Raw genomic sequence first — 27859 nt, 5'->3', positions numbered from 1 at the left:
TCATAATCTGGGGTGAATGGAACTTGATTTTTGCCACGGTTATGGGGAATATCATGCTGGTCCGTTATACTGAAGACCTTATGCTTACTGGACCTGGTGATCAAGAGGTAGTTATTTTATTAATAAACATGTATGCCAGAGGACAGGAGATAAAGCCCGGGGACACTCAAAAGCCTGACCCTCAAGAAACATCTTGAGACGGGTGGGACCACGTTGGGTATTCAATGGGTCGCTGCCCCTCATGCCGCCTCCCGCTCAGAAAGGGACGCCATGGCAGGTGCAGGTCCTTGGATTCTGTTGGCAGTGTGTACCGCATCTAATTATTGCACACCTGGGGCACTGGCTGGCTCCAGCAGAGCGCGACTCGATCTCAGGGGCGTGATTCGGGCCTCAGGTTGGGGGTAGTGTTTGCTTAAAAAACACAAAAAGTGCACAATTGCTGCACACCCACGCATTCAACAAGTCATCTGTGAGGCTGCGTGTTTTCAGCAGTACCGAGGGTCAGGAGAGGTTCCGTGGCAGTTCCAGGAACAGTAGTTCCTGACCTTTACAATCGTGTAGATCCAAGATGAGCAGAGCCTGACACACCGGCAGGCGACACGGAGCCTCTGGCCGGTCCTCATAGGAGAAACAAGAAAGTTGCCGGAGTGAGCGGCTCCCGTCTCTGTTGGGCCTCCCTCCTCTGCACGGCCTCCTTTCCCTTGACTCGCCCCTGTAACCTCATAGGGAGTTCTTTGTGACTAGGTATGTGGGTCAAAGTCTCAGAGGGAAGCAAATGGTAAAAGGTTAAGGGAATCTGCCACAAGTCGTGAGGCTCCCAGGGACTGGCATCAGCTGGTGTGGTCACTGCCACTGCTATGGACTCAACTTGCCCACAGGAGTGACAGCCTCCAATCAGGCAGCACTGCTGGGGCGACCAGCCAGCTTTGTGGTGGCAGGATGAGATATTACATCCATCTCGAACGTGTAGCAATTTGCCCCACTTGCACAGGCACTTACTGTAAGCCACACTTCGCCAGCGTTTGCTTCTGCCCACAGACTTACTGCACTTGACCCACTTTTGTAGGATCTCACCTAAGAAAATCAGTCAAAGACAGAAGTACCTGGCTAGCTCAGTCAGTTGAGCATTTGACTCTTGATCTTGAGGTCGTGAATTTGAGTCCCCTGTTGGGGGTAGAGTTTACTTTATAAAAATTTATTTGAGAGAGTGCTTGAGCACATGAGAGGGGGGAGGGGCAGAGGTCGAGGGAGAAACAGACTCCCCTCTGAGCAGGGACTTGGTTGGGGCTTGATCCCAGGACCTGGAGATGCTGATCTGAGGTGAAGGTAGATGCTTAACTGACTGAGCCACCCAGGTGTCCTGGGGATAGAATTTTCAGGAAGGAAGGAAGGAAGGAAGGGAGGGATGGGGGAGGGAAAAATCGTAAAACACAAAAGACACACACCAGTGTGCTTGTGCTGAGGGACTGCACTAGTCCTACTCGGATCTCATTGCCCTGCAGCACCTGGCCTGCTGGGAGGGTTGGCGTGTTGACGACTGTATTATTGCACGGGTTGGGGGAAAATGTGCTGAAAGGTGGAGGAACTGTCTTAGAGGATCAGGGAAGTACCTTGAACTGGTGAGCGAGCAATTTGCACAGCTACAGTCCTCTGGGGCCCGTCCCCTTGCAGCCATGCTAGGCAGGGCCACTGAGGATTCAGACCAGGTGGGGACAGAGGTTCGTGTACTCATGCAATAACGAATTCGGAGCACCTGAGCTCTTGGCTGGAGAACAAAGGGAGTACAGGGCGGGCAGTAGAAGGAAGAAGATCGTAAAGCAGTCACAGAACTAAGGATTGTAGTCACTGTGTGTTACATACAAAGTTTTTCAATTTTCTGTTTATATTTTATGCATATCAAATAAATGGTGGCAGAGATTAGCTTTCTAGTGTTTTCCTTTAGGCTGCAGGATATTGAGGTGGGGTGATGTCGGAACTAGAAGAGCAATGACTGTTTCCCAGAGATGGCTGCACTGACCAAGGGCACTTTTGGTTTCCTGTTTCAAGGAGAGCTTCTCAGTTGGGAGGAGGGACAGCGCGTTGTTTTGGTGGGAGCGGCGGTTGTTCCTTCAGTGAGTTTATTTTGCGCACAGGGTGTGCATAGATACTGAGTAGTTAGGGGGTGGGCTGTGGTGCATATGCGGGTCTCCTGTTTGAAAAGGTAGGAGAGCTAAAAAAAATTTTAAAAGATATTTACCGTTCTCCCTTGACTCGAGGTTTCTAGATGCGAATTAGGTTTGGCCAGCGAGCTACAGGTCTGTGAGGTTTGGAAAGCAGGAGGGAAGTCGCGGACTGCGGTGGTGGTCTGGGGGCCGTGGGTTCGGAGAGGCGTGAGCGCTGGCGGTACCCGGAGTCCACGTGTGAGAAGGTAATAATAGTGCATGGGGGGTGGGACCTCAGAGCCGAGAAGTCTCTTTGTAAGTCGCAGAAATGATAGGGCGTTTATTTATTCGTCTTGCAAGTGTGAGTTTCTCGGGACAGGCACGACAGCACGGGGAAAGCAGTATGGGTCTGGGTGCCGTGCAGGTGATAACAAACCTCAGCGAGATGCTGCGCATGGACGGGGGGGGGGGTGCTGATTTCAGGGTGATCGTCAGTGCTTGTCTGTACACACAACACAGTACGTTGGCCCCGGCCGGCCTGTCTCTCCCAACGTTAGCTCAGGGCCGCGAGCGCGCGTGGCGGCAGCTGGTTGTGGTTCTCGGTGTCGTGGAAAGTGCTCGGCGCACACGGCGGCCCGGCCGTTCAGAGACTCAGCCCTGAAAGCCCCGGGGGCCGCGAGGCCGCGGATGGCACCTCCGGGGCATAACGTTTATAAAGCTCAGGGTCCCGGAGGACGTTTGAGTTCCTCGGCCGCCGAGCTCGGCGCCGCGGGACGGTGATTCCGGGGGAGGGGCGTGCGAGAGCCCCTCCGCAGCCGCTCACAGCGGGACTGGTGGGGGACGGGGACGTCGGACGGGAGCTTCGCTTTCGCGCCTCCCTGGTCCTGGCGCTCGCAGGTGCGGGTCCCCGGCTTCGGCTCGCCGCCGGGATCCCCGGGCCCGGAGTTCCGCACGAGGGGACTCGCCCGCCTCCACTAGCCCCCGGCCGCCCCGCCGCCCCGCTCCCCGCGCCGTCTGGGTCGCGGCGGTGGCGCCGTTCCTCCCCGCCTCGCCTCGCCTCCGCCCCCGGGGAGTGCAGCGGCCGGGGGTGAGGGGGGGGGCGGGGGTCGCGGCGGGGGCTCGGGGCGGTGCCGGGCGGGCGGAGCTGGGCCCGCCCCGCCGGCATCCCCGGCCCGACTTCCTCCTCCTGCCCCGGCGACCCAGCTGGAGGAAGCGGCGGCGGCGGCGGCCACGATGAGTGCGGGCGACGCCGTGTGCACGGGCTGGCTCGTCAAGTCGCCCCCCGAGAGGAAGCTGCAGCGCTACGTGAGTGGGGGCGTCCTCGGGCCGCGCGGACGCACACGCACGTCGAGTACCGGCGGCCGCGGGGTCGGACCGGGAGGCTCCGCCGCGCCGCCGAGCTCAAGCGGGCGAGGGTGGGGGGGAGGGCGGGAAGCGGCCCCGGGGCAGAGGCCGCGGGCTACGCGGCGCGTGGAGGCCGGCGCGGGGCGGAGAGGGGCGGCGGGGCTCGGGGCTCCCCCGGCGCCGTCTGCGGCGCTCTCTCGTGGGGCTGTCGGCGGACTCGCGTCTTCGGGAACCTTTCCCGGAGACACTCATGGTTTCTCTCGTCGTCGCTTCTCGGCTCTTTCTGCTGACACCGCGCTTTCCGAGCACCGGCCGGAGCCGAGGACTCGTGCCGGGGGAGAGACGGGGCGCTGGGGAGAGCGCATCCTCCTGCGCGCGGCAGTGCCAGGTTCCGTGTGGCGCCGCCGCGCCGGGCGCGACGCTAGAAAACGGGCCACCCCGGAGTACCTGATTGTTCCTGAGAGCAAGACGCGCTCGAGCCCTCGGGGACCGCATGGAAATAGATGCTGGCGCTGCTTGCCACGTTTAGGAGTAGGTGGTTGGATCCATGTTGTTCAGGATTCGTACCTTCTCTGCAGCTGCAGAGCTCGGTGCTCGGGACAAACACGCCTGCTCTGGAGGCGCCGTTCCTGTGTAGACCGCGCTGCCATCCCGGGATCCCCGGGGCCGCCGAGTTGCACCTCCGTTTTTCTTCTCACGTTTACGAGGCACCTACCGTGTGAACCGGGAGGAGGTGGAATTCTAATGACAGGACCCATTTTTGGACATGACTCGGCCACTTTCCCCATTGACCCTAAACTACACAGTGTCTCTCAGGAGTTGTTGAGAAGTTTCTGTTGTTCAGTCTGCGGAGCAACATTTTAACAATATATTTTTTAAAGATTTATTTATTTTATTGATTTTTAATTTTTAAAAGATTTTTTGTAAAGTCATCTGTACACCCAACGTGGGGCTGGAACTCCCAACCCCAATATCAAGAGTTGCACGCGGTACTGGCAGGGCCAGCCAGGCACCTCACTGCTGAGCAACATTTTAGAGGAATATTGTTCAACTTGCCAGGCAGATGTCTGTCCTTTCATTATTCTCTCTGAGTCCCATACTCCATAAACACAAGGTCTGGTACTTTTCAGACTGTTACTACACAGTTGCTCCCTTAACGATGAAGATACTTGCAGGACAAGTAAACCTGCTCCCTGAGCTCTGCAGGGGCAGGGGACAGGCACAAAGACTGTTTATAAAGCCAACTCATAATGGCTTTCCTTGTGGTCCTTTGACATGTGAGGCTTCTTCCAGGTTCACTACCTATTTTTACAGTGCCGCTCACTCTCACGATGATTTCTGATGATTCAGAAAAAGATTGTGCACCTGGAGGGTAACGTTTATGGAAGATTTTCTTTTTCTGGTCTTGTTTTCTATCTTGTCCCAAGTAGACTGTCTCAGGAAAGATGATTAGTATTTCATCAGTTTTGGGAAAGCGTGCATGTACATACCTAATACCATATGCATTTCATTCCTTTCGGTGGAGGTGGAGATATGGCAAGGTGAACTTTGCCCACAGCTTATAGATGAGGGAGGCATCTGATGGTAGGATGCTGATGGAGGAGACTTAAAACAGGAGTACCTAGAGGTCCTCTTACCAGCAGTCCCAACACATAAACCAAGACCTTTTACTTGATGCTGGTCAACTTTTTCTGAGGGCTCTTTGGCTCTGCAATGCTGTTGTGTTAAAAGTCATCCCAGAGGGCGCCTGGGTAGTTCAGTTGGTTGCACGACTGCCTTCGGCTCAGGTCATGATCCTGGACTTCCGGGATCGAGTCCCGCATCGGGCTCCCAGCTCCTTGGGGAGTCTGCTTCTCCCTCTGACCTTCCCGCCTCTCATGCTCTCTCTCACTGTCTCTCTCTCAAATAAATAAATAAATAAATCTTTGAGGGGGGGGGAAGGCATCCCAGAACACATAGTGTGGTTTCTCCTGATCTCCTGCTTTCGCGGAAATCCCTATGGCCACTAGATGGCGAGCACGTGTCAGTTCAGCGCGGCGCGGATCGCCCTGTCCTAGCGGCCACCTTTAATTCCGACATTGTCACGAGGACTTGGTCTTTATTTCAGTTGCCCGCCAACTCTGAATCAGGCCCTGTGTCGGGCGACTACAGAGACGGGGCAAAGACACGGATCCCTGTTTCCAAAACGTCCACAGTCAAACGTTTGTAACACAATAACATAACAAAACTGGTTAGTGGCCCAGCAGCGGCAATGACTCAGTTCTCTGCGCTGCAAGCCAACGGGCAGTGCTCCGCGAATGCTTGTTAGATTACAGATGGAAGCCGAGTCTATTTTTAGGTAAATATTTCAGTCCAAGGTAAGCTCGTACTTCATCCTCTTGAATCCATGAGCCAAGGCAATCAGAAAGTTATTTTTATCACTGCTCTTTTAAAAGATAGTAGTTGACTCTTTTGTGGTTTTTGTTTCAAAAATATATGAATATATTCTAGAAACAATTCAAACAGTCTAGGAATAAGTAGACTAAAAAGTGAAAGACCCCCGTTCCCTGAACCCCACCTCATTCCACAACCCTCCCTAGGGATAACAAATGTTAGCAGTTTGGTGAATATCATTCTAGAAAAATGTCTTCAAAACATATTTTATTTTTATACAAATGAGATCATACTATACAAATTGTCCGACAGTTTACTTTTTTCACGATAATTTTGGACATCTTTCCAAATTAGTACATATAAATTTACTTTATACTTCTAAACCATTGCCTAATATTTCTTGTAATAGATGTAACATAATTTAATAATTGTTCTATTGATGTACATTTGTCTTTTATTTTCTCAGTTTTTCTACTGATGAATATTTATCTTTTATTTTCTCAATTTTTAAAATTTTTTTAATAAACATATAATATATTTTTATCCTCAGGAGTACACGTCTGTGAATCGCCAGGTTATTTTCTCAATTTTAAAGAATTCTGTAACAACGATTATAAATCATAAGAATTTACATTAATTTTTTTTATATTTTATTTAGTTATCTGGCACAGAACAAAAGTGGGGACAGGGGAGGGGACAAAACTGACAGAAAAGCAGGCTTCCCACTGAGCAGGGAACCTTATGTAGAGCTGGATCCCAGGACCCTGAGATCATGATCTATCTGAGCTGAAGGCAGAGGCTTTAACCCCCTGAGTCACCCAGATGCCCCAATTTTATATTTTATATTTAGATCAGTGATCCATTCAAATTAAATTCTGTCAAAGGTATATTTATGTTGTGGATTATAATAATAATCCTGCTTTTGTTGCAATACCATTTATGGAATAGGCTGTCTGTACCCCATTGAATTACTTTTGCAACTTTAAGAATGAGTTGGTTGTGATTTGTGGGTCTATTTCTGTATTCTGTAGTCTGTTCCATTGATTTCGTTGTTTATCTTTATGCAAATATCATGCTGTTTTGATGACAATAGTTTTATCATAATTCTTGAAATCAGGCAGTTTTAGTCCTCCAACTTCGTTTTTCTTTTCAGAGTTGTTTCGGCTGTTCTGGGTCCTTTGCTTTTCCACATCAGCTTCAGAATCAGATTTTCAACTGGTTTCTCTATATTGACCTTATATTCTGCAACCTTGCTAAACTCACATACTGAGTTCTGGTAGCCTTGTTTATACTTTGAACCTGTGGTACTGCCAGTGTTGCAGAGAAGTCACGAGAGCAGATATCCTCGACTGTTTTTTCTGATCCTAGGGGGAAAGCATTTAGTCTTTTACCTTTTCAGCATGGCAGCCATAAGCTTTTTGTAGTTGCCTTTTATCAAGTCAGGGAAGTTCCCTCGAACTGCTAGTTTGCTGAGACTTTTTTTATGACTTGGATTTTCATAAATTTTTGCCGTTACTGCATCTACAAAAATAATAGTATACTTTTCCCTTTTTTTGTCTGTTACTATGGCGAATTATTCTGAATTATTGATTGATTTTTGCATGTTCAGCCAGACTTGAGCTTTTGGGATAAGCTTCACTTGGTTGTAATATATTACTCTTTTCATATATTGCTTGATTTAATTGGCTTTTATTTTGCTGAGGATATTTGCTTTGTCTGTGAAGGATATTGGTCTGTAGTTTTCCTTTTTTGTACTATCTTTGTCTGGCTTTGATGTCAGCATAATGCTGCCTCATAAAATGATTTGGGAAGTGTCCTGCCCCCCACCCTTTCTAATTTTCTGAAAGATATTGTGTAGTATTGCTGTTCTCTTTTCCTTAAGTGGTAAAATTCACTGAAGAAACCATCTGGACCTGAACTTTTCTTTGTGGGATGGTTATTAACTACAAATATAATTTCTTTTTAACAGGTAATAGGACTTGGCCCCTGGGTGGCTCAGATGGTTAAGCTTCTGCCTTCAGCTCAGGTGTGATCCAGAGGTCCTGGGATCAAGTCCCACCTTGGGCTCCCTGCTCCATAGGGAGCCTGCTTCTCCCTCTGCCTCTGCCTCCCTCTCTTTCTCTGTCTGTCTCCCATGAATAAATAAATAAAATCTTTTTAAAAAAACAGGTAACAGAACTATATAGATGACTTGTATCTTGTTGAATGAGCTTTGGTAGTTAATGTTTTTCAAGGATTTTCTGTAGTTCATCTAAGTACTTGAATTAATTGTCATAAAGTTGTTTGTTATATTCACTTATCCTTTTAATATCTATAGGATCTATAGTGATGCTTTCTCTTTCATTTATGATACTGCAGTTTCTTTCTTGTCTATTTTTTTCCTGATCAGTCTCGGTAAGTTTTATTAATTTTACTGATATTTTCTAAGAACCAACTTATAGTTGCATTGATCTCTACTTTTCTGCTTTCCATTTCATGGATTTATCCTCTTATCTTTACTATTTATGATCTTCTGATTGCTTTGGATTTAACTTTATCTTTACTTTCTTAAGGTGGAAACTTAAATTACTATTTTGAGTAATTAGTAACTAAATTACTTCTGTTTCCTAATATAAGAATTTAATAAATTTACCTCTAAGCATTGCTTTAGGTGCATTCCACAAAATTTGATGTGTTTTCTTTTTTTAAGATTTATTTATTTATTTTAGAAGAGAGAATGTGGGGGGAAGGGCAGAGGGAGAGGAAGTGATAGTATGCAGCAGACTCCACATGGAGCAGGGAGCCTGATGTGGGGCTTAATTGCATGACCCTGACTGAGATCTGGACCTGAGCCAAAACCAAGAGACACCTAACCAACTGTGTCCCCAGGTGCCTCTGATACGTTGTATTTTCATTTTCATTTATTTCAAAATATTACTTAATATTCTTCTGAAACTTACTCTTTTTTTAAAGATTTTATTCATTTGAGACAGAGGGAGCACAAGCAGGGGAAGAGGGAGAGGGAGAAGCAGACTCCCCACTGAGCAGAGAGCCCAATGTGGGACTTCATCCCAGGACCCTGGGATCATGACCTGAGCTGAAGGCAGACGGTTAACCATCTGAGCCACCCAGGCTCCCCTGAAATTTCCTCTTTGACCCAAGGGTTGCTTAGAGAGTTTGTTTAATTTCCACATATTGGGAGATTTTCTAGATATCTTTCTATTCTTAATTTCTACTGCATTCCATTATGATCTATGAACAAACTTTGTATGACTTCTGTTCTTTCAAATTTGTTATTTATATTGGGGCCCACAGTAAAGTTTTATTTGGTGAATATTATGTGTGCACATGAAAAAAGCATGCATTCTTCTCTTGTTGTGCAGAATGTTCTGTAAATGCCAGTTAGGTCAGGTTGGTTGATACTGTTCTTCTGTTCTATATCCTTAGTGTTTTTTGCTTACTTTTACAGTCAAGTACTGAGAAAGGAGTGTAAAAGTTTCCATCTCTAACTGGATTTGTACATTTCTTGTTCTAGTTCTATTTGCTTTTAATTCATATATTTCAATGCTCTGTTTTTATTTGAACACATTTAGAATTATTATGTTTTCTTGTACAATAACCCTTTGTCATTATTTAATGTTTCTCTTTATCTGTGATGCCATTTCTTGTCTGAAATCTATTTTTCTTATATAAATGTAAGTATCCCATCTTTATTTTGATACATGCTTGTGTGTTACATCTTTTTCCATTCTTTTACTTCTGACTTACCTATCTCTTCTTTAAATTTTACTTATTTGTTTGTTTACTTATTTGTTTTTAAGTAATCTCTGTGCCCACTGCGAGCCTCAAAGTCACAACCCCAAGATCAAAAGTTGCGTGCTCTACAGGCTGAGCCAGCCAGGTGCCCCAAGTGTCTTTATATTTAACACGAGTTTCTTACGCACAGCATATAGCTGGATTTTGCCTTTTAAAATGCAATCCTAGCCTCTTCATTTTAATTGGGATATTTAGTTTATTCACATAAAATGTGATTATTGAAATGTTTCAAATAAAATCTGCCATCTTGCTAGCTGTTTTCCATTTGTTCTCTCTGTTCTTTGTTTCCTTTGTCTTATGTTTCTGCTTTCTCTTGGGTTAATCAAGCCTTTTCCGTTACTCGATTTAATCTTCATGTTAACTTGACAATCATAACCTTTTAATTTTTACTACTTACCCTATAGTGTAAAATATACATCTTTATTTTTTAAAGATTTTATTTATTTATTTGACAGACAGAGATCACAAGCAGGCAGAGAGGCAGGCAGAGCGAGAGGAGGAAGCAGGCTCCCCGCTGAGCATAGAGCCCGAAGCGGGGCTCCATCCCAGGACTCTGGGACCATGACCTGGGCTAAAGGCAAAGGCTTTAACCCACTGAGCCACCCAGGCGCCCCTAAAATATACATCTTCAACTAATTGCAGTCTTTCTTTAAATAATAATACACAACTTCATGTATAGTGTAAGAACCTTATAACAGTATATTCCCAATTCTGACCTTGTATTCTTTATGCTATTGTTGTCATGCATTTTGCTTTATCTAGCTATCTATTTATTTATTTTTAAATATTTTATTTATTTATTTGAGAGAGAGAGTGTGTGTGAGCGGGCAGGGGTGGGCAGAGGGAGAAGCCGTCTCCCCGCTGAGCAGGGAGCCTAACATGGGGTTCGATCCTAGAACCCCAGGATTATGGTGTGAACAGAAGGCAGACACTTCATCACTGAGTCCCCCAGGCGCTCTGGTCTATAGTTATTTCTTGGTGATAGTTATATCTTCGGTTTTTTACTTCTCTTTTCTTCTGCAATGTCTAATCTGCTGTTAATGCCATTCAGTGTGGTTTTCATTTTAGACCTTATATTTTTCATCTTTAGAAGGTAAGTTTGTATCTCTTAAATTTTTCATATCTTCTTAATATGCTAATGCTTTGTGTGCCTTCTTGAATATGTGGGACATATATATTTACTTTTAATTAATTTTTTTTAGTAATTTCTACCCTCAACATGGGGCTTGAAATTATGAGCCCCAAGTTCAGGACCCCTAGACGAAGAGTTGCATGCCCTTTTGACTGAGCTGGCCAGGCACCCCAGGAACACGTTTATAATTACTGCCCTAGTGTGCTTGTGTACTTGGGACAAGCGCAGCAGCTTCTGTTCCACTTTGGAGAAGATAGCATGCTCCAGATCACTGTGCCATTAGAAACTTCACTTCGGGGTCAGGCTCAGGAAACCTACTGTGTTCACGTCATGCTTTCTGGCATGCATTGTTTCACTAATCAAAGGCGCTCTCTGCTTGCGCTCAGCAGGTCTAATGGGCACGATGTCATTAATGTAGCATACCAGTGTGATGTCTGAGACGTGTCAAGGAAGTCACAGTCTCTATGGACTAGATTATGGCAGAGTAGCAGAGCGTCCATGGTTTGGGGACAATATCATAAAGACGTGCTACTGTTCATGCCAATGGAAAGTGAACTGTTCCTGCTGATGCCTGCTGGTTGCTGCAGAGGGCAAATAGCCCCCCTCTGCAGCCGGTCAGTAGCCGCCCGCCGGCTTCCGGGGCTGTGTTGATGTCATCCTGTGGCGGGGCTGTGTCCGGGGCAGTGGCTGCAGCTGGTGCGGACTCCGGTCACGCGCTGTCCGGTGGGCGGAGCGGGTGTGTCGGGAGAGGCTGGGATCGGCTCCGCCGCTCTGCATCCTTGAGGTCTTCGCTGGTGGCTCGTCTCTGCAATTCCTCCCAGCACGCGGGGATGCGTTGGAATTGCTCCTGGGGCCGTGGGTGTGCCGAGTTCCAGTGACTTTTGCCCTTCCTGCCGGCAGAGTCCTCATGCCGCGGACCAGCAGGCCCCGGGCCAGGATCTGGTCAGTCGCCAGCGGTGTTGCTGCAGTCACACGGCCACGCGCTGGAGAAACCGCCACACCGTCAGCGGCCACACTGAGACCGAAGCAGCTCGAGGCCTCCCGGAGCGCGCCGCTTGCCGAAAACATTCTTTCGGGATCTTTCGGGAGCTGCCGCGGCGGTGGCTGAGGGAAGAGGCGGGCGCGGGAGGCCCGTGGCCCCTTTCCCCTTCCCTGTGCCCTTGTGTTTCTCCCGTCGCTCAAGCCCATTGAATGGGGCCACTGTCACGCCGTTCCTGGCCCCTTCGTGCGTCCTCGCTCCTGTCTCCAGCCGCAGGCGGCAGCCCATCTCCGCCCTGCGTCCGCGGCCTGGGGCCTGGCGGGCCCCGACGCGTCCGTCCGAGTGAACCGCGCGGCGGGGTGTGCGGGCTTCGGCGCGGCTCCTACCCCGCGGCCGCCCGCGCTCTTGCCGACGCTCACTTCAGGCCCGACCGGAGTCGTGGACTTGACCCCTCTCCTACTTGCCGCTGGTGCCGGGCTGTGCTCGGCACAGTGCGAGCGTGGCTTCGGCTGCGCCACATGGGGACTGACTGCCAGCCCGTGAGCGTCCTGCACCTGCCACTCCCCTTGCACCTGTTTTGCCTGTTCGCCACCCCCTCCCCTCTGGGAACCACCAGTTTGTTCTCTGGATTTATGCAGTCAAATGCTGTACCACGGAGCTCTACCCCCTGTTGCTGCTTTTGTTTGTCTATTCGTTTGTCTTATTCTTTGATTCCACATATGAGTGAGATCGTATGATAATTGTCTTTCTCTGACTGACTTATTTCGCTCAGCATAAGACCCTCTAGGTCCCTCCATTTGTTGCACATGGCAAGATTTCAAGCTTTTTTAGGGCTGTGTCCATGGACCACATCTTTCTTACCCATTGGTTTATCAGTGGACACTTAGTTGTTTCCATAACGCTGCAGTGGATGGAGTGGTTCCTACATCTTTTCAAATTAGGGTTTTCATTTTCTTCAGATTAATACCAAAAAGTAGAAATGCTGGATCGTGTGGTAGTTCTATGTTTTCTAGTTTTTGTTTTGTGAAAACTCCATATTGTTTTCTTCAGAACCCACACCTTGTCTTTCAATACAGACATGCAGCCCTGTGAATTTCTCCGTTGGGACTTCTTTAGTGGCATTCCAGAAATTCTGGTATGTTGTGGTTTTATTTGTATTCAAGATATTTTCTAGTTTTTCCTGTTATTTCTTCTGTGACCTGTGTATTTAATTTGTAGACATAGTTCTGTTGTTGATTTCAAATTTCATTTCATTGTAGTTAGAATACACACTTTGTATGATTGGAATCCTTGTAAATTTGTAGAGACTTGATCTAATATATGGTTTATCTTCATAAATGTTCTGTGTGCACTTGAAAAGAATGTGCGTGTTATTGTTGGGTGGAGTGTTCTATAAATATCAATTAGGTCAAGTTGGTGGATAGTTCTACATCCTTGTTGATTTTCTGTCTTCTTGTTTTACCAATTCAAAGAGGAGTGTTGAAATCTCAGACTATAATTGTGGGTTTGTCTGTTTCTCCTTGAAGTTTTATCACTTTTTCCCTCATATTTTGAACCTATATTATGAGTTGAATACACGTTTAGAATTGTTACTTTATCTTGATGAATTAACCCATCGTTATGAAACTACCTTTTTTATTCTTGGTATCATTCTTTGCTCTGAATCTACTTTGTCTGTAGTTCAAGGTCATTGTAAGAGCTTATTTCCTAGGACTGCTTCTGGTAATAAACACTATCAGTCAGGCTGTCGACGGGAAAACAGAAGCCACACGAGATACTCAACAGAGACAATGCCGTCCGTATAGGCTGTGGTTTATGTGGATCTCAGAAGGCTAGAAGATCAAAAAGGAAGTACTCAGATATTAGTAAGTATAGAAATTGCTGAACAAACTGGGGCATAAAGGTGATGTTTGGCAGGAGCACAGCTGAGAGCCTGCAGGAGGGGAACCTGCAGCCGTGCATCTCTTGCTCAGACTCTGAGGGCGGGGTGCTAATGCAGTCGGTGCTCATGCCTCAGAAGTGGCTCGAGGAAGCTGACAGCTGGAGCTGGGGCTGCCTTCTGCCACTGGGCAGATGCTGATGGCTGCTGAGAGTCCTGTCTCCCTCTTCCCTACCTTGCATTCTTCCACCAGTGTTTCCCATTAGCAGAACCCAGCAGGGAGACATCCAGAAAGGGAGTCTGAGAAATATGTTTGGTAGATCTACTCTCCAGATTTGTCCCAACCTTTCTCTCGTACTTACGATCACTCTGTCCTTTTGTGCTCAGTGTTCTGAGGTACTCAAGTCAAGCCTTTAGCTCAGTGATTATGGGTAAGTTGTAAACTTTCTACTGTTCAGCCCATTGATTGGTAGTCATATTTTTAATTTCTAAGAACTGTTTCCTCTTCACATCAGCATTCACATCTTTTCTGGGTATCTTATCTTGTGAGAATTTTCCCTAGCATATTTATTATATCCTGGCTTTATCCCTCACATCCATACAGATATTTACGGGAACCCATTTCTAGAAAGAGGGAACAGGAAGTGCAAAGGCCCTGCAGAAGAATATATTTGAAAAAAAGCTTTTTGAATTCATTTCATCTTCAAATGCCTGGTGATTCTTGGTTTTCTGCTTATGTTTGTATTTGAGGGTCTAGATCAATAGTTTCACTGAGGGTGAGGTTTCCCCCCGCCAGATAGGGATACCATATTTAGCAAAAATAAAAAGTTGAATTTCAGATGATAAAAACAAGTAATTTTTTAGATTTATATATTTATTTGGGGAGATGGATGGGCAGAGGGAACGAGAATCCTGAAGCAGACTTCCCACTGAGTGCAGAGCCTGATACAGGACTCGATCCCAGGACCCTGAGATCATGACCTGAGCCGAAATCAAGAGTTGGACGCTTAAGCTTAACCAACTGAGCCACCCCGGTGCGCCAACGAGTTTTTTTTTTTTTTTAAAGATTTATTTATTTATTTGACAGACAGAGATCACAAGTAAGCAGAGAGGCAGACAGAGAGAGGAGGAAGCAGGCTCCCTGCTGAGCAAAGAGCCCTATGCAAGGCTTGATCCCAGGACCCTGGGATCATGACCTGAGCCGAAGGCAGAGGCTTTAACCCACTGAGCCACCCAGGCGCCCCGAGTTTTTTATTTTTTATTTTTATTTTTTTTAGTAAAAGTAGGTCAGCCCTATCCTCAGGAGACATTTGGCATCATCTGGAGACATTTTTGTGCTGAGCGCTCATAGGGAGGGTGCTCCTGGCATCTGGAGAGTAGAGACCAGGGATGCTGCTGAGTATCCTGCGTGTGCATTGGGCCCCAGTGTCTGTAGTTCAGGAGGGAGAAATTCTGTTGCAGATTGAACAGTCACTTCAGCTGAAATGAGAATCCTGTTGACAAATATCTGTTTGTTGTTTTGTTCTGTTTTAAAGATTTTATTTATTTATTTTTGAGAGAGAGAGAGAGAAAGCTAGTGCACGAGCTGGGGCAAGGTGTAGAAGGAGAAGCAAACTCCCCGCCGAGCAGAGAGCCTGATGTGGGGATCTATCCCAGGACCCCAGGATCATGACCTGAGCTGGTGGCAGGCACTTCACCAACTGAGCCCCCTAGGGCACCCCCAAATATCTGGTTTTTTTTTTTTAAGATTTTATTTATTTATTTGACAGAGAGATCACAAGTAGGCAGAGAGAGAGAGAGGAGGAAGCAGGCTCCCTGCCAAGCAGAGAGCCCGACGCGGGGTTTGATCCCAGGACCCTGGAATCATGACCTGAGCCGAAGGCAGAGGCTTAACCCACTGAGCCACCCAGGCGCCCCCCAAATATCTGTTTTAATTGCAGGAACCTGTTTCTTGTTATGGTGAAGAGGAAGGCCAGTACCTGGGCTTGTGTTCCAGGCTGAGGGCTTCAAGAGTGCCTGGAAGTCTGTATGTTTAGTCTCACCACCAAGGAGGCTTGCTGCCTGAGTCACTTCTACCCTGGGGCTTTGTGACCTCAGCTCCTGATGAGCTCAAGGAAATAAAGATTCTGTATTCTGTTCGGTGTTTCTTGTCAGAGTGGAAGGGATATTCCCTGCAACTTTCTGCATCTTAGGCAGAAACGGAAACCCTGGGGCGCCTGGGTGGCTCAGTGGGTTGAGCCTCTGCCTTTGGCTCAGGTCATGATCTCACGGTCCTGGGATCAAGTCCTGCATCGAGCTCTCTGCTTAGCAGGGAGCCTGCTCCACCCCCCGCCACCCCCCCACTCTGCCTGCCTCTCTGCCTACTTGTGGTCTCTGCCTGTCAAATAAATAAATCAAATAAAAAAAAAAAAAAAGAAACGGAAACCCTTTCTGTTTCTCTTCTGAATTTAATCAACTCTTGTATTATTATTTTATTTCTTCTTGGTGTTTATTAATTTCTGTTCTCAGCTTTTTGCATTTGGATGACCTTAGCCTCTGGCTTGTGTTCAGAGGACACATCGAAAGTTTCAGATTTACATGGTCATCATCACCTCGGGTGGTTTCATTTTTTTCAACTTTGGATTTCTCTAGCTCAGTTGGTATCTATATTAGTGTAAGATAAGGGTATGACTTTATTTTACAAACTTAATCAACTTATCCAACACCATTTGTTGAGTAGCCTGTCCTCTGTACATATCTTCCTTTTTTAAAAAAAATGTAAGCTCTCCACCCAGCATGGGGCTTGAACTCATGACCCTGAGATCAAGAGTTACACGTTCCACGAACTGAGCCAGCCAGGCACCCCTCTACATTCTTCTCTTTTTGTTGCCAGAGAGTGTATTTTTAAGGAATATATGCACTTGATAAAGTAAAAAATAATAGCAAAGCGTATTCAAGTGAGTCTCCCTCCTTCCTCTTTGTGCCAGCCCCTTGGTTTCCCCGCCAGCTTCTTCCTTGCAGAAGTGTATTCCGCGCATGTATAAGCGTATTGGGGGCATAGATGGCTGCGCACCATACTCGCCCTTTGCTAGTGGTGTATATTGGGGATTGTTTCCTTTCAGCACATACAGACATCGCTCATTGTTTTTGACGGTTTCACAGTCACTGTGTGGAGGTACCATGACAGACTTTTTCTTGTTTATAGGCTCCATGCTACTGCATTACAGAGTATCTTTGTACATTGGTCTTTGTGGTTATGTGCAATTATGCTTGTGAAGAAAACTCTTAGAAGTGGAATTGCTGAGTCAAAGCGTATGTGACTATAGAATGCCAGTTTGTGTCAGTTTCCCCGCCCAGTACTGGTGCACGAGAGTGCTTGTCGCCCTGTAGCCCCTCCAGCGGAGTGTGTTATGAAATGTTTGGATCTTTGCAAAGTCAATAGCTGATAAATGGTGTCGTGTTTTAATTTATCAGTGAGGTTGAGCATCATTGCCTGTGTAAAAGCTCTGTGTATTTCTGTGCCTATGATGTAAGGGGTGGTTTTGCTTGGTTGATCTTCCTGTCTTCCTTACGCTTTTGTCTTGGCTTTTAAGCTGCTATTGAATAGGTAATAATATGTTTACATGTTTCAAAAGTGAAAAGTATATTTAAAATATACATTGAGAAACCTCATCCACACCTCTGTCTTCATCTAGATCACCCTTATCCTGAAAGTAAACATTTTTAGTAGTTAGGGTTAGGGTTAGGATTAGGGTTTTTTCCCTCATCCTCCCAGTATTTTTCTTTTCTTAAGAATCTTTAATTTTAATTTTTTAAAAGATGTTATTCATTTATTTGACAGAGACAGCGAGACAGGGAACACAGGCGGGGGGAGTGGGAGAGGCAGAAGCAGGCTTCCCGCCGAGCAGGGAACCCGATTCAGGGCTCCATCCCAGGACCCTGGGATCATGACCTGAGCCGAAGGCAGATGCTTAATGACTGAACCACCCAGTCTCCCCTAAAAAGATTTTCCTATTTATTTGAGAGAGAGATAGTATGAGTGTGAGCAGGAGTGGGGGGGGGGCGGCGGTGGGAGAGGGAGAGTCTCAGAGACATGCCCTGCTAGTGGCAGAGCCCACATGGGGTTTGATCTCACGCCCCTGAGATCCCAATCTGAGCTGAAATCCAGAGGCAGATGCTCAACCAACTGAGCCCCCCAGGCACCCCCTTCCAGTATTTCTTTATATAAATACAAGAAAATGTGCATTTGCTTTGTTATTCTTTTTTACACAAAGGTAGCTTACTCTGTATACCACTGTGCATTATGGTCTGTTGGTTCCAGAACGTGCACAGACGGCCAACAGACACGCGAGAATGTGCTCGACAGCACTGACCACCAAGGAGATTCAAATCAAAACCACAGTCTGAGGTCACTTCACACCTGTCAGGATGATCAGTGCCCAAAAGATAAGCGACAGTAAGTGTTGGCCAGGATGTGGAGAAAGGGAGCCATTGTGCACTGCTGGTGGGAAAGCCAGCTGGTGCAACCACCATGGAAAACAGCATGGAGGGGCCTCGAAAGTTGAAAACAGAGCTACCTTAGGACCCAGCAATTTTACCTCTGGGAATAAATCCAAAGGAAATAAAAACATTAACTCAAAAAGGTATTTGCACGCCCACATTGATTGCAGCATTACTTGGAGTAGCCAAGACATGGGCACAACCCACATGTCTGTTGGTGGATGAAAGATAAAGAAACTGCAGGGCATGTGGGTGGCTCAGTGGGTTAAAGCCTCTACCTTTGGCTCAGGTCATGATCTCAGGGTCCTGGGGTCAAGCCCCGCATCAGGCTCTCTGCTCAGTGGGGAGCCTGCTTCCCTTCCTCTCTCTGCCTGCCTCTCTGCCTACTTGTGATCTGTCAAATAAGTAAATAAAATCTTTAAAAAATAAATTTTAAAAAAAGATGAAGAAACTGCGGTGTACATGCACAGTGGAATATAATGCCGCCACAGTGAAGGAAATCCTGCCGTTTGCAACAACGTGCACCAACCTTGAAGGCATTGTGCAAAACGAAGTGAGGCAGAGTAAGATAGATACCGGGTGATCACACTTATGTGGGGAATCTAAAAACAAAAGCAAAACAGAAATCCCTGAATTCATACACACAGAGGACAGATGGGCGGTTGCTAGAGGCTCGGGGCAGAGTGGGGAAAATGTGTGAAGGTAGTCAGAAGGCATACATTTCTAGTTATAAAATAAATTAGTTCTGAAGATGTACTGTACAGCATGGGGACTAGTTAATGCTACTGAACTGTATGTTTGAAAGTTGCTAAGATCTTAAAAGTTCTCAAAGTAATTTAAAGTTTTCTCCACATCAATGACCAGAGTTCTTCACTGTTTTTCTTTAACACTCTTGTAAAACGTTTATTGATTAAGTAATCTCTACTCACAATGTGGGGCTCGCGCTCATGATGCTGAGGGGTCTAATCACTGTCTAATCCTCTGTTTTGACCAGTTCCTTATTTTGCACATCTGGGTGGTTTTCACTCTGACTGCAACTATTGCCACAACTAATAAAGTTTTGTGTATGTGACATTTTGTATTTGTGCAGTTATATTGGTATGATTCCCAGAACTGGGATTTCTGGGTCAGTGAATCTATAAGTTTAGTAAATATTACCACATGTCCCATTTTGCATTCCTACTTGCAAAGTAAAATAGGGCCTTGCCAAAAGAATATGTTGTCAAATTGTGGGACTTTTGCCATCTCATAGGTGAAAAAATTGTATTTCTGTGTAGTTTTCATTTGCAGTTCTTTGATTCAGAGGGAGCCTGATGTTTCTTCATTTTCTTGTGACCAACGTGCTCTTCCTCCACCATTGGTCTTTTAGTGTCAATTTCTGGGAGCTGAGAAGTCCTTTGTGAGAAAAGCTGTTACAGTTTTCCCCAGTTTGCCATTTGTATTTTTTTAAAGATTTTATTTATTTTATTTGACACAGAGAGAGATCACAAGTAGGCAGAGAGGCAGGCAGAGAGAGAGGGGGAAGCAGGCTCCCCGCAGAGCAGAGAGCCCGATGCGGGGCTCGATCCCAGGACCCTGAGATCATGATCTGAGCCGAAGGCAGTGGCTCAATCCACTGAGCCACCCAGGCGCCCCATGCCATTTGTATTTTGTGTGTACATGTATGCAAAAAAAAGTTATATCTAGTAAAATGTGTCGATATTTTCTATACCATTATTCTATACTTATTAAATAGTTCATCTGGGCTGCCTGGGTGGCTCAGATAGTTAAGCGTCTGCCTTTGGCTCAGGTCGTGATCTCCAGGTCTGGGGATCGAGCCACATGGCTGGCTCCCAGCTCAGTGGGGAGTCTGCTTCTCCCTTTCCCTCTGCCTCTCCCCCTGCTCATGCTTTCTCTCTCTCAAATGAATAAACGGAATGTTTAAAAAAAAAAAAGGTTCATCTGGGGCGCCTGGGTGGCTTAGTCAGTTAAGTGTCTGCCTTCTGCTCAGGTCCTGGAGTTCTGGGATCAAGCCCCATGTCTGGCTCCCTGCTCTGCGGGGAGTCTGCTTCTCCTTATGACCTTTCCCCTCTCGTGCTCTCTTTCTCTCTCTCTCTAATAAATAAATAAAAATAAAATCTTAGGGAAAAAAGTTCATCTATACCCCCACTGATTCTAGATACTGCCCTTCGTCATCATAAATGACATTCTTGTCCTTATTTCTGGGCTTTCTGTTCTCTTCCATCAGCCTGTTCATGAGCCACTCTTACACCGTTAAGGACTGCTTGTCCCTCTTTATTCTTCTTTAGGGTTTTCCTGGTTTGTTTTTGATTTCTGTTTTCGCATGTGAACTATAGAATCAACTTGCTTAGTTTTAAAAGAAAACTAGTTAGTATTGGGGCAGGGATTATGTTGGATTTCTAAATTAACTTCTTTTAAAAGATTTATTTATTTGAGAGAGAGAGAGAGCATGCACATGGGCGGGGAAGGGCAGAGGGAGCTAATCTTCAGGCAGACTCCACATTGAGTCCAGAGCCCAGCTCGGGGCTCGATCTCACAACCCCTGAGATCACGATCTCCGCAGAAACCAGAGTCAGAGGCTTAAGTGACTGGGCCACCCAGGTGCCCCTAAATTAACTTTTTAAGGCTGAGTGACATTCTGTGGAATATGCATGGATATTAGCACATTTTCTTTATTTATCCTTTGATGAACACTTAGATTGTTGTAATATCTTGACTATTGTGAATATGCCGTAACGAACGCGGGAGCGCAGATCTGAGACACTGAGTTCAGTTCTCCCGAGTATGTACCCCGAAGTGGGTATGAAGTTTCAGTTACGCAAGATGTGTGCGTTCTAAAGACCTGCTGTACAGCCTAATGCCTATAGTGAACAAGCCAGTATTGCACACTTGAAAATTTGTTGTGTGGGTCATCTGTAATCAGTGTTTTTACCATACGCAGAGACACAAGGAAACTTCTGAAGGTCATGGGTGTGTCTGTTACCTTGGTTGTCCTGATGGTTTCATGGGTATCTGTATCTGTTCAAATTCACATTAATTATGTGGAGTTCTGTGTATGTCACTTCTATTTCAATAAAGGTACCTTGTTTGTTTTTTAAAGGCAGTGGTTTTGAGCTAGGAGAATTTTTTTTCATGCTAGTAACATTCCACTGAGTCCTGTATTACTGTTTTTCTCATCAAAAGTTATTGTTAAATTTTAAAAAATTTTTTCAGCATTGCTTGTGATCATATGATTTTTTTTCATTGAATCTAGCAAAGCAGTTAATCCTCCTAATAAATATGTAATATTGAACCATCTTTACATTTCTGAAATAAACCCCAGCTGGACAGGGTCCTTTTTTTATCGTGTTGCTGGATTAGGCAGGCTATTTTCCACTGGATTTTTGTATCAGTATTCATAAGTGAAATTGGTTTTTGGTTTTAAATTTGGCTTCATTATTTCTGTAAAATCATAGCAGATTTTGACAAAAAGGTCATACGTGGTCCATACAAAAGTTTGGAAGCTTGTCACATTAAAAAAAAATGTTTTTTAAACAGGCTGCATGCCCAGTGTGGGGCTTGAACTCATGAGCCCGGGAACAAGAGTTAAATGCTCTGTACATTGAGCCAGCCAGGCACCTCCTACTCTCGAATATTTAAGTAGAGTTGGAGTGAACAGCATTTAAAATTTTGGCAGCATTTCCTTCTAAACTGATGCTTTCTCCATTCTCCCTGTTTCTTCTGTGGATTTGTCTGTTTAGTCTGTATCCCCCCAAGTCAGTTTTGTAAATTCTACTTTTCTTGAATAGGTCTGTTTCATTCTGGCTATCAAATTCATCTATGTATAATTTTACAAAATGGTTCCTATATTATTAGGTTTATTTTTCCTATTTCCAGAGCTCTTTCATTGTAAAGTTCTTCTCTCTCACCTTTTCCCCTTTTGGTTAGATTAAGCTCACGGTTTTTCTAGTTCATTGATTTTCATTTTTTGCTGTGAACCAGCTTTTTGGTTATTCTACTTTTTAATTTTTCTAACTCTTTAATTACTCCTTTTCTATTGATTAATTTCTCCTTTTGGCTTGGTGTATTTTAGAGATGCGGGAACGCCATGTAGACATCCCAGAGTTGTAATTTGCAACAGAAGCTGACCCTGACTCATTTAAGCAGAAGGAGAGCTTATCAAAATGATACTGGGTGGCTCATATAAATGTTGAAAGGGCTGGAGAAGCAGCTTTGAGGTTAAACAGCCAGGAAAAAACAACCCAAACCACAACTCAGAACTGGTTTTGGTGAGAAATTGGCTGCCAGTGCTGCCGACCTGTTGACTATTATTGTCAAGGTCATTGCCATCAACACATTCAAGTAAAATGAAGAAAGAAAGAGAAAATTAGTGAAGTGTGATAGCAAGGCAGAGCGTATGCATGGTTCCCTTTTGCTCAGGGATCTTCACCTGGTGAGGTGCCCTGAACCTTTATTCCTGAGGAGTCTGCGTCCTTGGTGGTACACCACCAGTCTATTTTGGATGGTGGGAGCTTCGGGGACTCAGAATCCTCCAGAGGCCCTTAGATGTTTCCATGCCATTTGTCACGTTCCCAGCCTCACCTGTTTGTTTCTTTAGTTTATTTCTCCACCGGCCAGGGCTTGAACTCATGACTCCAAGATTGAGTCACACTTCACCCACTGAGCCTGCCCGGCACCACTGCCCACCCGGATTTTCCTGGAATAATTTGGTGTCTTGCACTATTAAACTGAGATTTGTTTTGAGCTACGTCAGCCTGTGGGTTAAGAGATAAGAGATTCTGTTCACACTTTCCTAGAAAGGCAGCTGTTTTGCCGTGTTTTGGGCCAAGAGTTTAGGTCTTTGAGCTCATCATCCCTTTTCCTTTGCATCTGCAGCGCATTTGGAAGCAGATGCCTAATGCCCTTTCCCACTGTTCTGTGGTATGGTGCACAGAGCTCTGTCTCCCCATCCCACTGCCAGAAAGCCCTTCTCTTCAACGAGTGGAGTTCATGGCTGGTCGCTGGTTATTTAATGAGGTGGCTGAAAAGCTGTTGTGGGGTCTCCGCATGGATGTACAGAAGGGGCGAGAGTGGGACATGTTGACAGTGAAGGCATAGCCATGGGTATCTCATGAAATGCTGGCCGCGTGGTGACCAGTCATTTGTTATGTGGACATGGTGACAGGAAGGTGGTTACGTAACATGCTTTGCAGATGATCATGTGACTGTGAGTGGCCGGGGCTGAGGTTCCATCTCACTGGGCCTTGAAAGCGTGCAGAGTGCCCGCCCCGCCCCCTGTGCCTCCTCGGACCCGGGCCCCACCTGGCGGGTCTCATCCACGGTTGCGGGGCTGGGGGGCGGGGGGGCGGGGCGCGGGGAGGGCAGCAGCTGGAGATGCCATCAGCTTTGTTGTGGCCGCAGTGCAGGTGACTCAGCCTGCACTTCCTGTCGAGGTACTGCATTTTCCTCCGTGCTTTTCTCCTGTCTGTTCATGTGCTTTCAGGCTTTCATCTGTCCTTTATGGTTTTTTTTTTTTAAATATTTTATTTATTTATTTGACAGAGATCACAAGTAGGCAGAGAGACAGGCAGAGAGAGAGAGAGGAGGAAGCAGGCTCCCTGCTGAGCAGAGAGCCCGATGCGGGACTCGATCCCAGGACGCTGGGATCATGACCTGAGCCGTAGGCAGAGGCTTGAACCCACTGAGCCACCCAGGCGCCCTCCTTTATGTTTTTCTAATTGAAGTGTCCTTCACGGACAACATTTACACATGTGAAATGCCACTCAAAGTCGCGGTACCATGCGTGGCCCTGCAAAGTCGCACATCTGTTTCTGCTGTGAGCGAACAGTTACTTTCTCAGCAGCTTTCAAATGCGTGCTTCACGCCTGCTGGCTTCCGCACCTGCTGCTGTAGCTCAGGTCCCAGGACTACTCTTGTGTCTTCTTTAAGTGCAGGAACTGGCCTTAACATGTATTCCTGTGAAATTTCACTTTTCTCTGTAATTGGTCTTCGTGCCGGCCTGTGAGGATCTTTCTGGGTTTGACTCTGATTTTGTCATCTAGGCCCTGGGAGAAGAGACCAGAATTCGGGGCTGAGTCCTTCTAGCTGCCACGCTCAGGTTAGGGCACGCTGAGTTTGTCATGACCTTGGGACATATAGCAGTCGTTCGGGTAGCTTTGTGCAGAGCTCAGGGGTGGTCTCTGGGCTACAGAAGTCATGGGAATGGACGAGATGATTCAAAGGGAACGTGATGAGTAAAAGGAGAAGGGCTGTAGGGTGGAACTTCGCAAGGTCCCAGCGAAGCTTGGGGACATGAGAGCGGAGAGCTCACAGGACGCTGCCAGCCAGCCCCCCCTCCGCCCCACCTCCCGAGGCCCCAGCAGATGAGGACACAAGCCGCAGTGGAGACCACAAGAGTGCGGCTTCTTGCTCTTTCTGCTGATGCTGATTCCCAGCAATCCTAAAGCACTTGGGGAAGAAATGGGCAGGGAAGACAGGAGATGTGTGGTGCGGAAAGGTGAGAGACAGGAGATGCCAGTGAGAAGCAAAGGAGAGGGAAGCAGTCTACTGTATCCCGGGCAGACACACAGCTGCCTGTAGGTGCTCATAGTCAACAGCAAATGTGTGACTTCCTGAGAGACTGATGGAGCGAGTCGGTCACCCACTCAGTGGAACTCATGTCGTTGGTACATGCAGTTCTTGTTCTTCTGTCAAGAGGGAAATCATTCCTGCTTGTCTGTTGTTTTCAGTTCATTTGTGTATTCTTGGAAAGATTTATTTATTCACTTGAGAGACAGACAGATGGCGCACACACATGCCAGTAGGGAGAGGGACAGAGAGAGAGCCCAGCGGCAGACTCCCCACTGAACGCGGAGCCCAGTGTGGGGTGTGATCCCACAACCCATGAGATCATGACCTGAGTTGAAACTAAGACCTCGATGTTTAACTGACTGTACCACCCAGGCACCCCGTATTTACTTGTTTTTGAGTAATGTCTGCGCCAAAAATGGAGCCCAAACTCACAACCCGAGATCAAGGGTGGTGTGTTCTTTGGACCCAGCCAGCCAGGCGCCCCCGGTTGTCTCTGTGCTTGTAGCAGTCGCACATGCTCATTGCCTCACGCCATGACTTCATTAGGGATCCTAAATAGTGATGCTCTGTCTCTCATTCACTCTTAGAGACTTCATCAGTGGTCAGTGAATATTACCAGTTAGTATCCTACAACCACCCCTGTTAGGACTCATACCACAGACTGATACTGGAGGTCATGCCCCTGTCCAGCCCCAGGGGCCCTTGGCTTCCTGCTTGTGGGATCGCTCTTGTTGGAATAGAGACCTTTTGGGTTGGACTGGGGTGAGCTTGAAGTGTCTGGGAATCTGCACAGCACACTCCTTACACCAGGAGCAGCGAGCGAGCTCAGCTGGGGCCCCGGCGAGTGAATCCGGGCACCTGCGCTTCGAGAGGACAGGAGGGCCTGGGGCCTACAGCACGGCCTGCATCATGGCCTTTAACTTTTCCTGAAACAGTAGAAGGAAGACTGGAGGGCTCTGAGCACAGAAATGACATGATTCCTCATGACCTCTAACAGGGTCACCCGGACAGCTGCCCCAAGAGTAGATTGGGGCAAGGGCTGTAACCAGAGAGTGGGTGAGCGGCGACTGCGGTGACCCAGGTGACAGGGAGGGGTCAGTGCAAGGAGGTGTATGCTGAAGGTAGAGCCGGCGGACAGTTCGGACGGATTGGTTCTCCATGACAAGAAGAAAGCAGTCAAGAATTTCAGGGCATTTTGGCCTCTAGCATTTGGACGGTGCAGTTGCCATGTACTGAGACCTGGAAGCCCGTGGAAGGAACAGATTGGGGGACCCAAAGTGCCAGAAGGCTACATTATTGAGAGACAGCTCATGAAAAGCCGCCTTGAAATTTTCTTGAAATTTTGCTTCTGTTTTAGACATAGGAACTTTATACTTCATTTCATTCAGACGTGTAAGTGGGATAAGGAAATTGGAACCCGAAGAATGACGACAAAGGAGAGCGGACTGGAGCGGTTATGTTATATGGCCTATGTGTATATGTGTGGCTTGTGTATCAATAGTACAATTTATTCACCCTTTTCATGGATATTTAGTTTCTGATTTTTAGACATTACAAATAACCATAATAACCATAAAATAACAATAGGAAGCTATGGATACACAGCATCATGCATATTTGAAAATTTATGTCAATCTGATGGGCAAAGGTATCCTATTTTTATTTTTTGAAAGGTTTTACTTATTTTTTTGAGAAAGAGAGTGCAAGTGCACAAGCAGGGGGCGAGGCGGGGGGACAGTGAGAGAAGAGCGACATGCTGTGTGACATGCATGTCACATCTTTAATTAGCGGTGTTTGGATGCATGATTTCTGGCTATCTGTGCCTTCTGTGAAATGCTTATTCATGTGTTTTGCCAAGTCTTCTTATTACTCGTTTATATGTATCTTAGTATTTCATAGAAGCTCTTTGTGTGTTTTGTTTATTAAACTGTAGCTGCCTATATGTTCATTATCTCAACTGTGCTCAAGGGTCTTTCACTATGTCGGTATTTGGGGTGTTTTGTAAGCAGATCTGTAGCTCTGTTCTCTTAGAGTTTCTGTGAGTTGTCCAGCATCTCACAGTTATGTTCCTGTAATAATGAAACATAAAAGATTAACAGAAATTACAGAAAAAAAATTTTTTAACAATCATGGATTGGGAAAGGCTCCCAACTTATGTCAGACTGGATGTGCCCAGAGACCCTGTGTAAGGTGGTCCCAAAGCTAGGGCGGCCCCACACCTGCTGGCTCAGGAGTGGGGCAGGCCCGTGTTGGGGTAGAAATAGATCAAAGTCGGTTTCCTTCCTCTGCCCCTCGTTTACTTGCCTGTCTGAGCCCCTGAGCAGATTTGCTCGCTGTTCTCTCCCCAAGTGCCTAGAGTGAGTGACATGCCTGACCGTGCCCTGTCTTCCTGCCAAAGGGAACATCTTTGGCTGGTCCCACTGGCTGTGCCTGTCTTGTGCGTGCTGTGTGACGGTGGGTTACTTGTCTGACTCACTTGCGTCTGTGTGCACAGTGCTTGTTAGCAAAGCCTTTCACTGCAAACTTTATTCTGTTCTGGAAACTCCGCTTAGTCTGCCTTCTTCACAGGTAAGAATTTTTCCTTGCTTCCCACAGAGAAAAATCCCTTGCCGTTGCTCACTGAAGGGTGGCAGCAGTGACATGCTGCCTGGGTCCCCCAACGGGCTGCTTTGTGGCCCCTCCTGGTTGTTTCGGTTCGTCTCCACCAGGTCCTGTTTCACAAGAAGCAAGTCTGTTAACACTGTGGCTTTCGGTGCTGGCAAGAAATCAGTGGTTTGGGGTGTTGGCAGTGAGAACCATGTAATTAGAAATTAGTCTGAAGTTGAAGTGGTCATTCAGCCTCACCCAAATTCTCACCCCCGAATGAGAATTCTAATGTTGCCTTGCCGAAATCAGAGAGCCTGCAGGGTCATCCTGTTCTGTACCATAACTCTGAAAGGAGTGAAATGTGTTGTCAGGTTATTGCCTGTGAGACAGACGCCTGACTCAGGAAGTTTGTGTGGTTGAGTTCTTTCAGACTTGAGAGCACAGGTGACTTGCATACGGTTTAAACTAGTTGGGCACAGAAAAAGCCATAAACTTCTTCCATAACCTTGACACCAAGTTAGGGCAGGAGATTCCAGTAGAAAGAAAGAAAATTATAGCTCAATCCCATGTACTACAGATAC

General features: G+C 46.5%; 1 protein-coding gene and 1 long non-coding RNA gene across 9 annotated transcripts in view; one reads left to right on the top strand and one right to left on the bottom strand.

Annotated features, from left to right (window-relative positions):
• The window catches only part of LOC131820885 (uncharacterized), a 211335-nt gene extending 201072 nt beyond the window's left edge, over positions 1 to 10263 (bottom strand). Inside the window, exon 1 of the long non-coding RNA XR_009349821.1 lies at positions 10220 to 10263. This is a non-coding gene — a long non-coding RNA (uncharacterized LOC131820885). The remainder of the gene's footprint in view (positions 1 to 10219) is intronic.
• Positions 1 to 27859, top strand: part of GAB3 (GRB2 associated binding protein 3) — a 94062-nt gene that overhangs the window by 10548 nt on the left and 55655 nt on the right. For 2 of the 8 annotated variants that reach the window (XM_059156732.1, XM_059156722.1), the window contains exon 1: positions 3314 to 3446. The exons of 2 other annotated variants lie outside the window; for them this stretch is intronic. In XM_059156732.1, coding sequence (XP_059012715.1) covers positions 3375 to 3446 — 72 coding nt within the window. In that variant the 5' untranslated portion in view covers positions 3314 to 3374. Of the gene's footprint in view, positions 1 to 3313; positions 3447 to 12840; positions 12900 to 13475; positions 13630 to 23217; positions 23555 to 27859 lie in introns of those variants that run through there. 4 more of the 8 variants (XM_059156729.1, XM_059156728.1, XM_059156726.1 and 1 more) reach the window with 4 other exon arrangements.

This window comes from Mustela lutreola, chromosome X, assembly GCF_030435805.1.
Source record: "Mustela lutreola isolate mMusLut2 chromosome X, mMusLut2.pri, whole genome shotgun sequence".
In the NCBI taxonomy this organism is placed as follows: domain Eukaryota; kingdom Metazoa; phylum Chordata; class Mammalia; order Carnivora; family Mustelidae; genus Mustela; species Mustela lutreola.
Note: the sequence above shows the minus strand (reverse complement) of the source record. Positions and strands in the feature narration are given on the sequence as shown.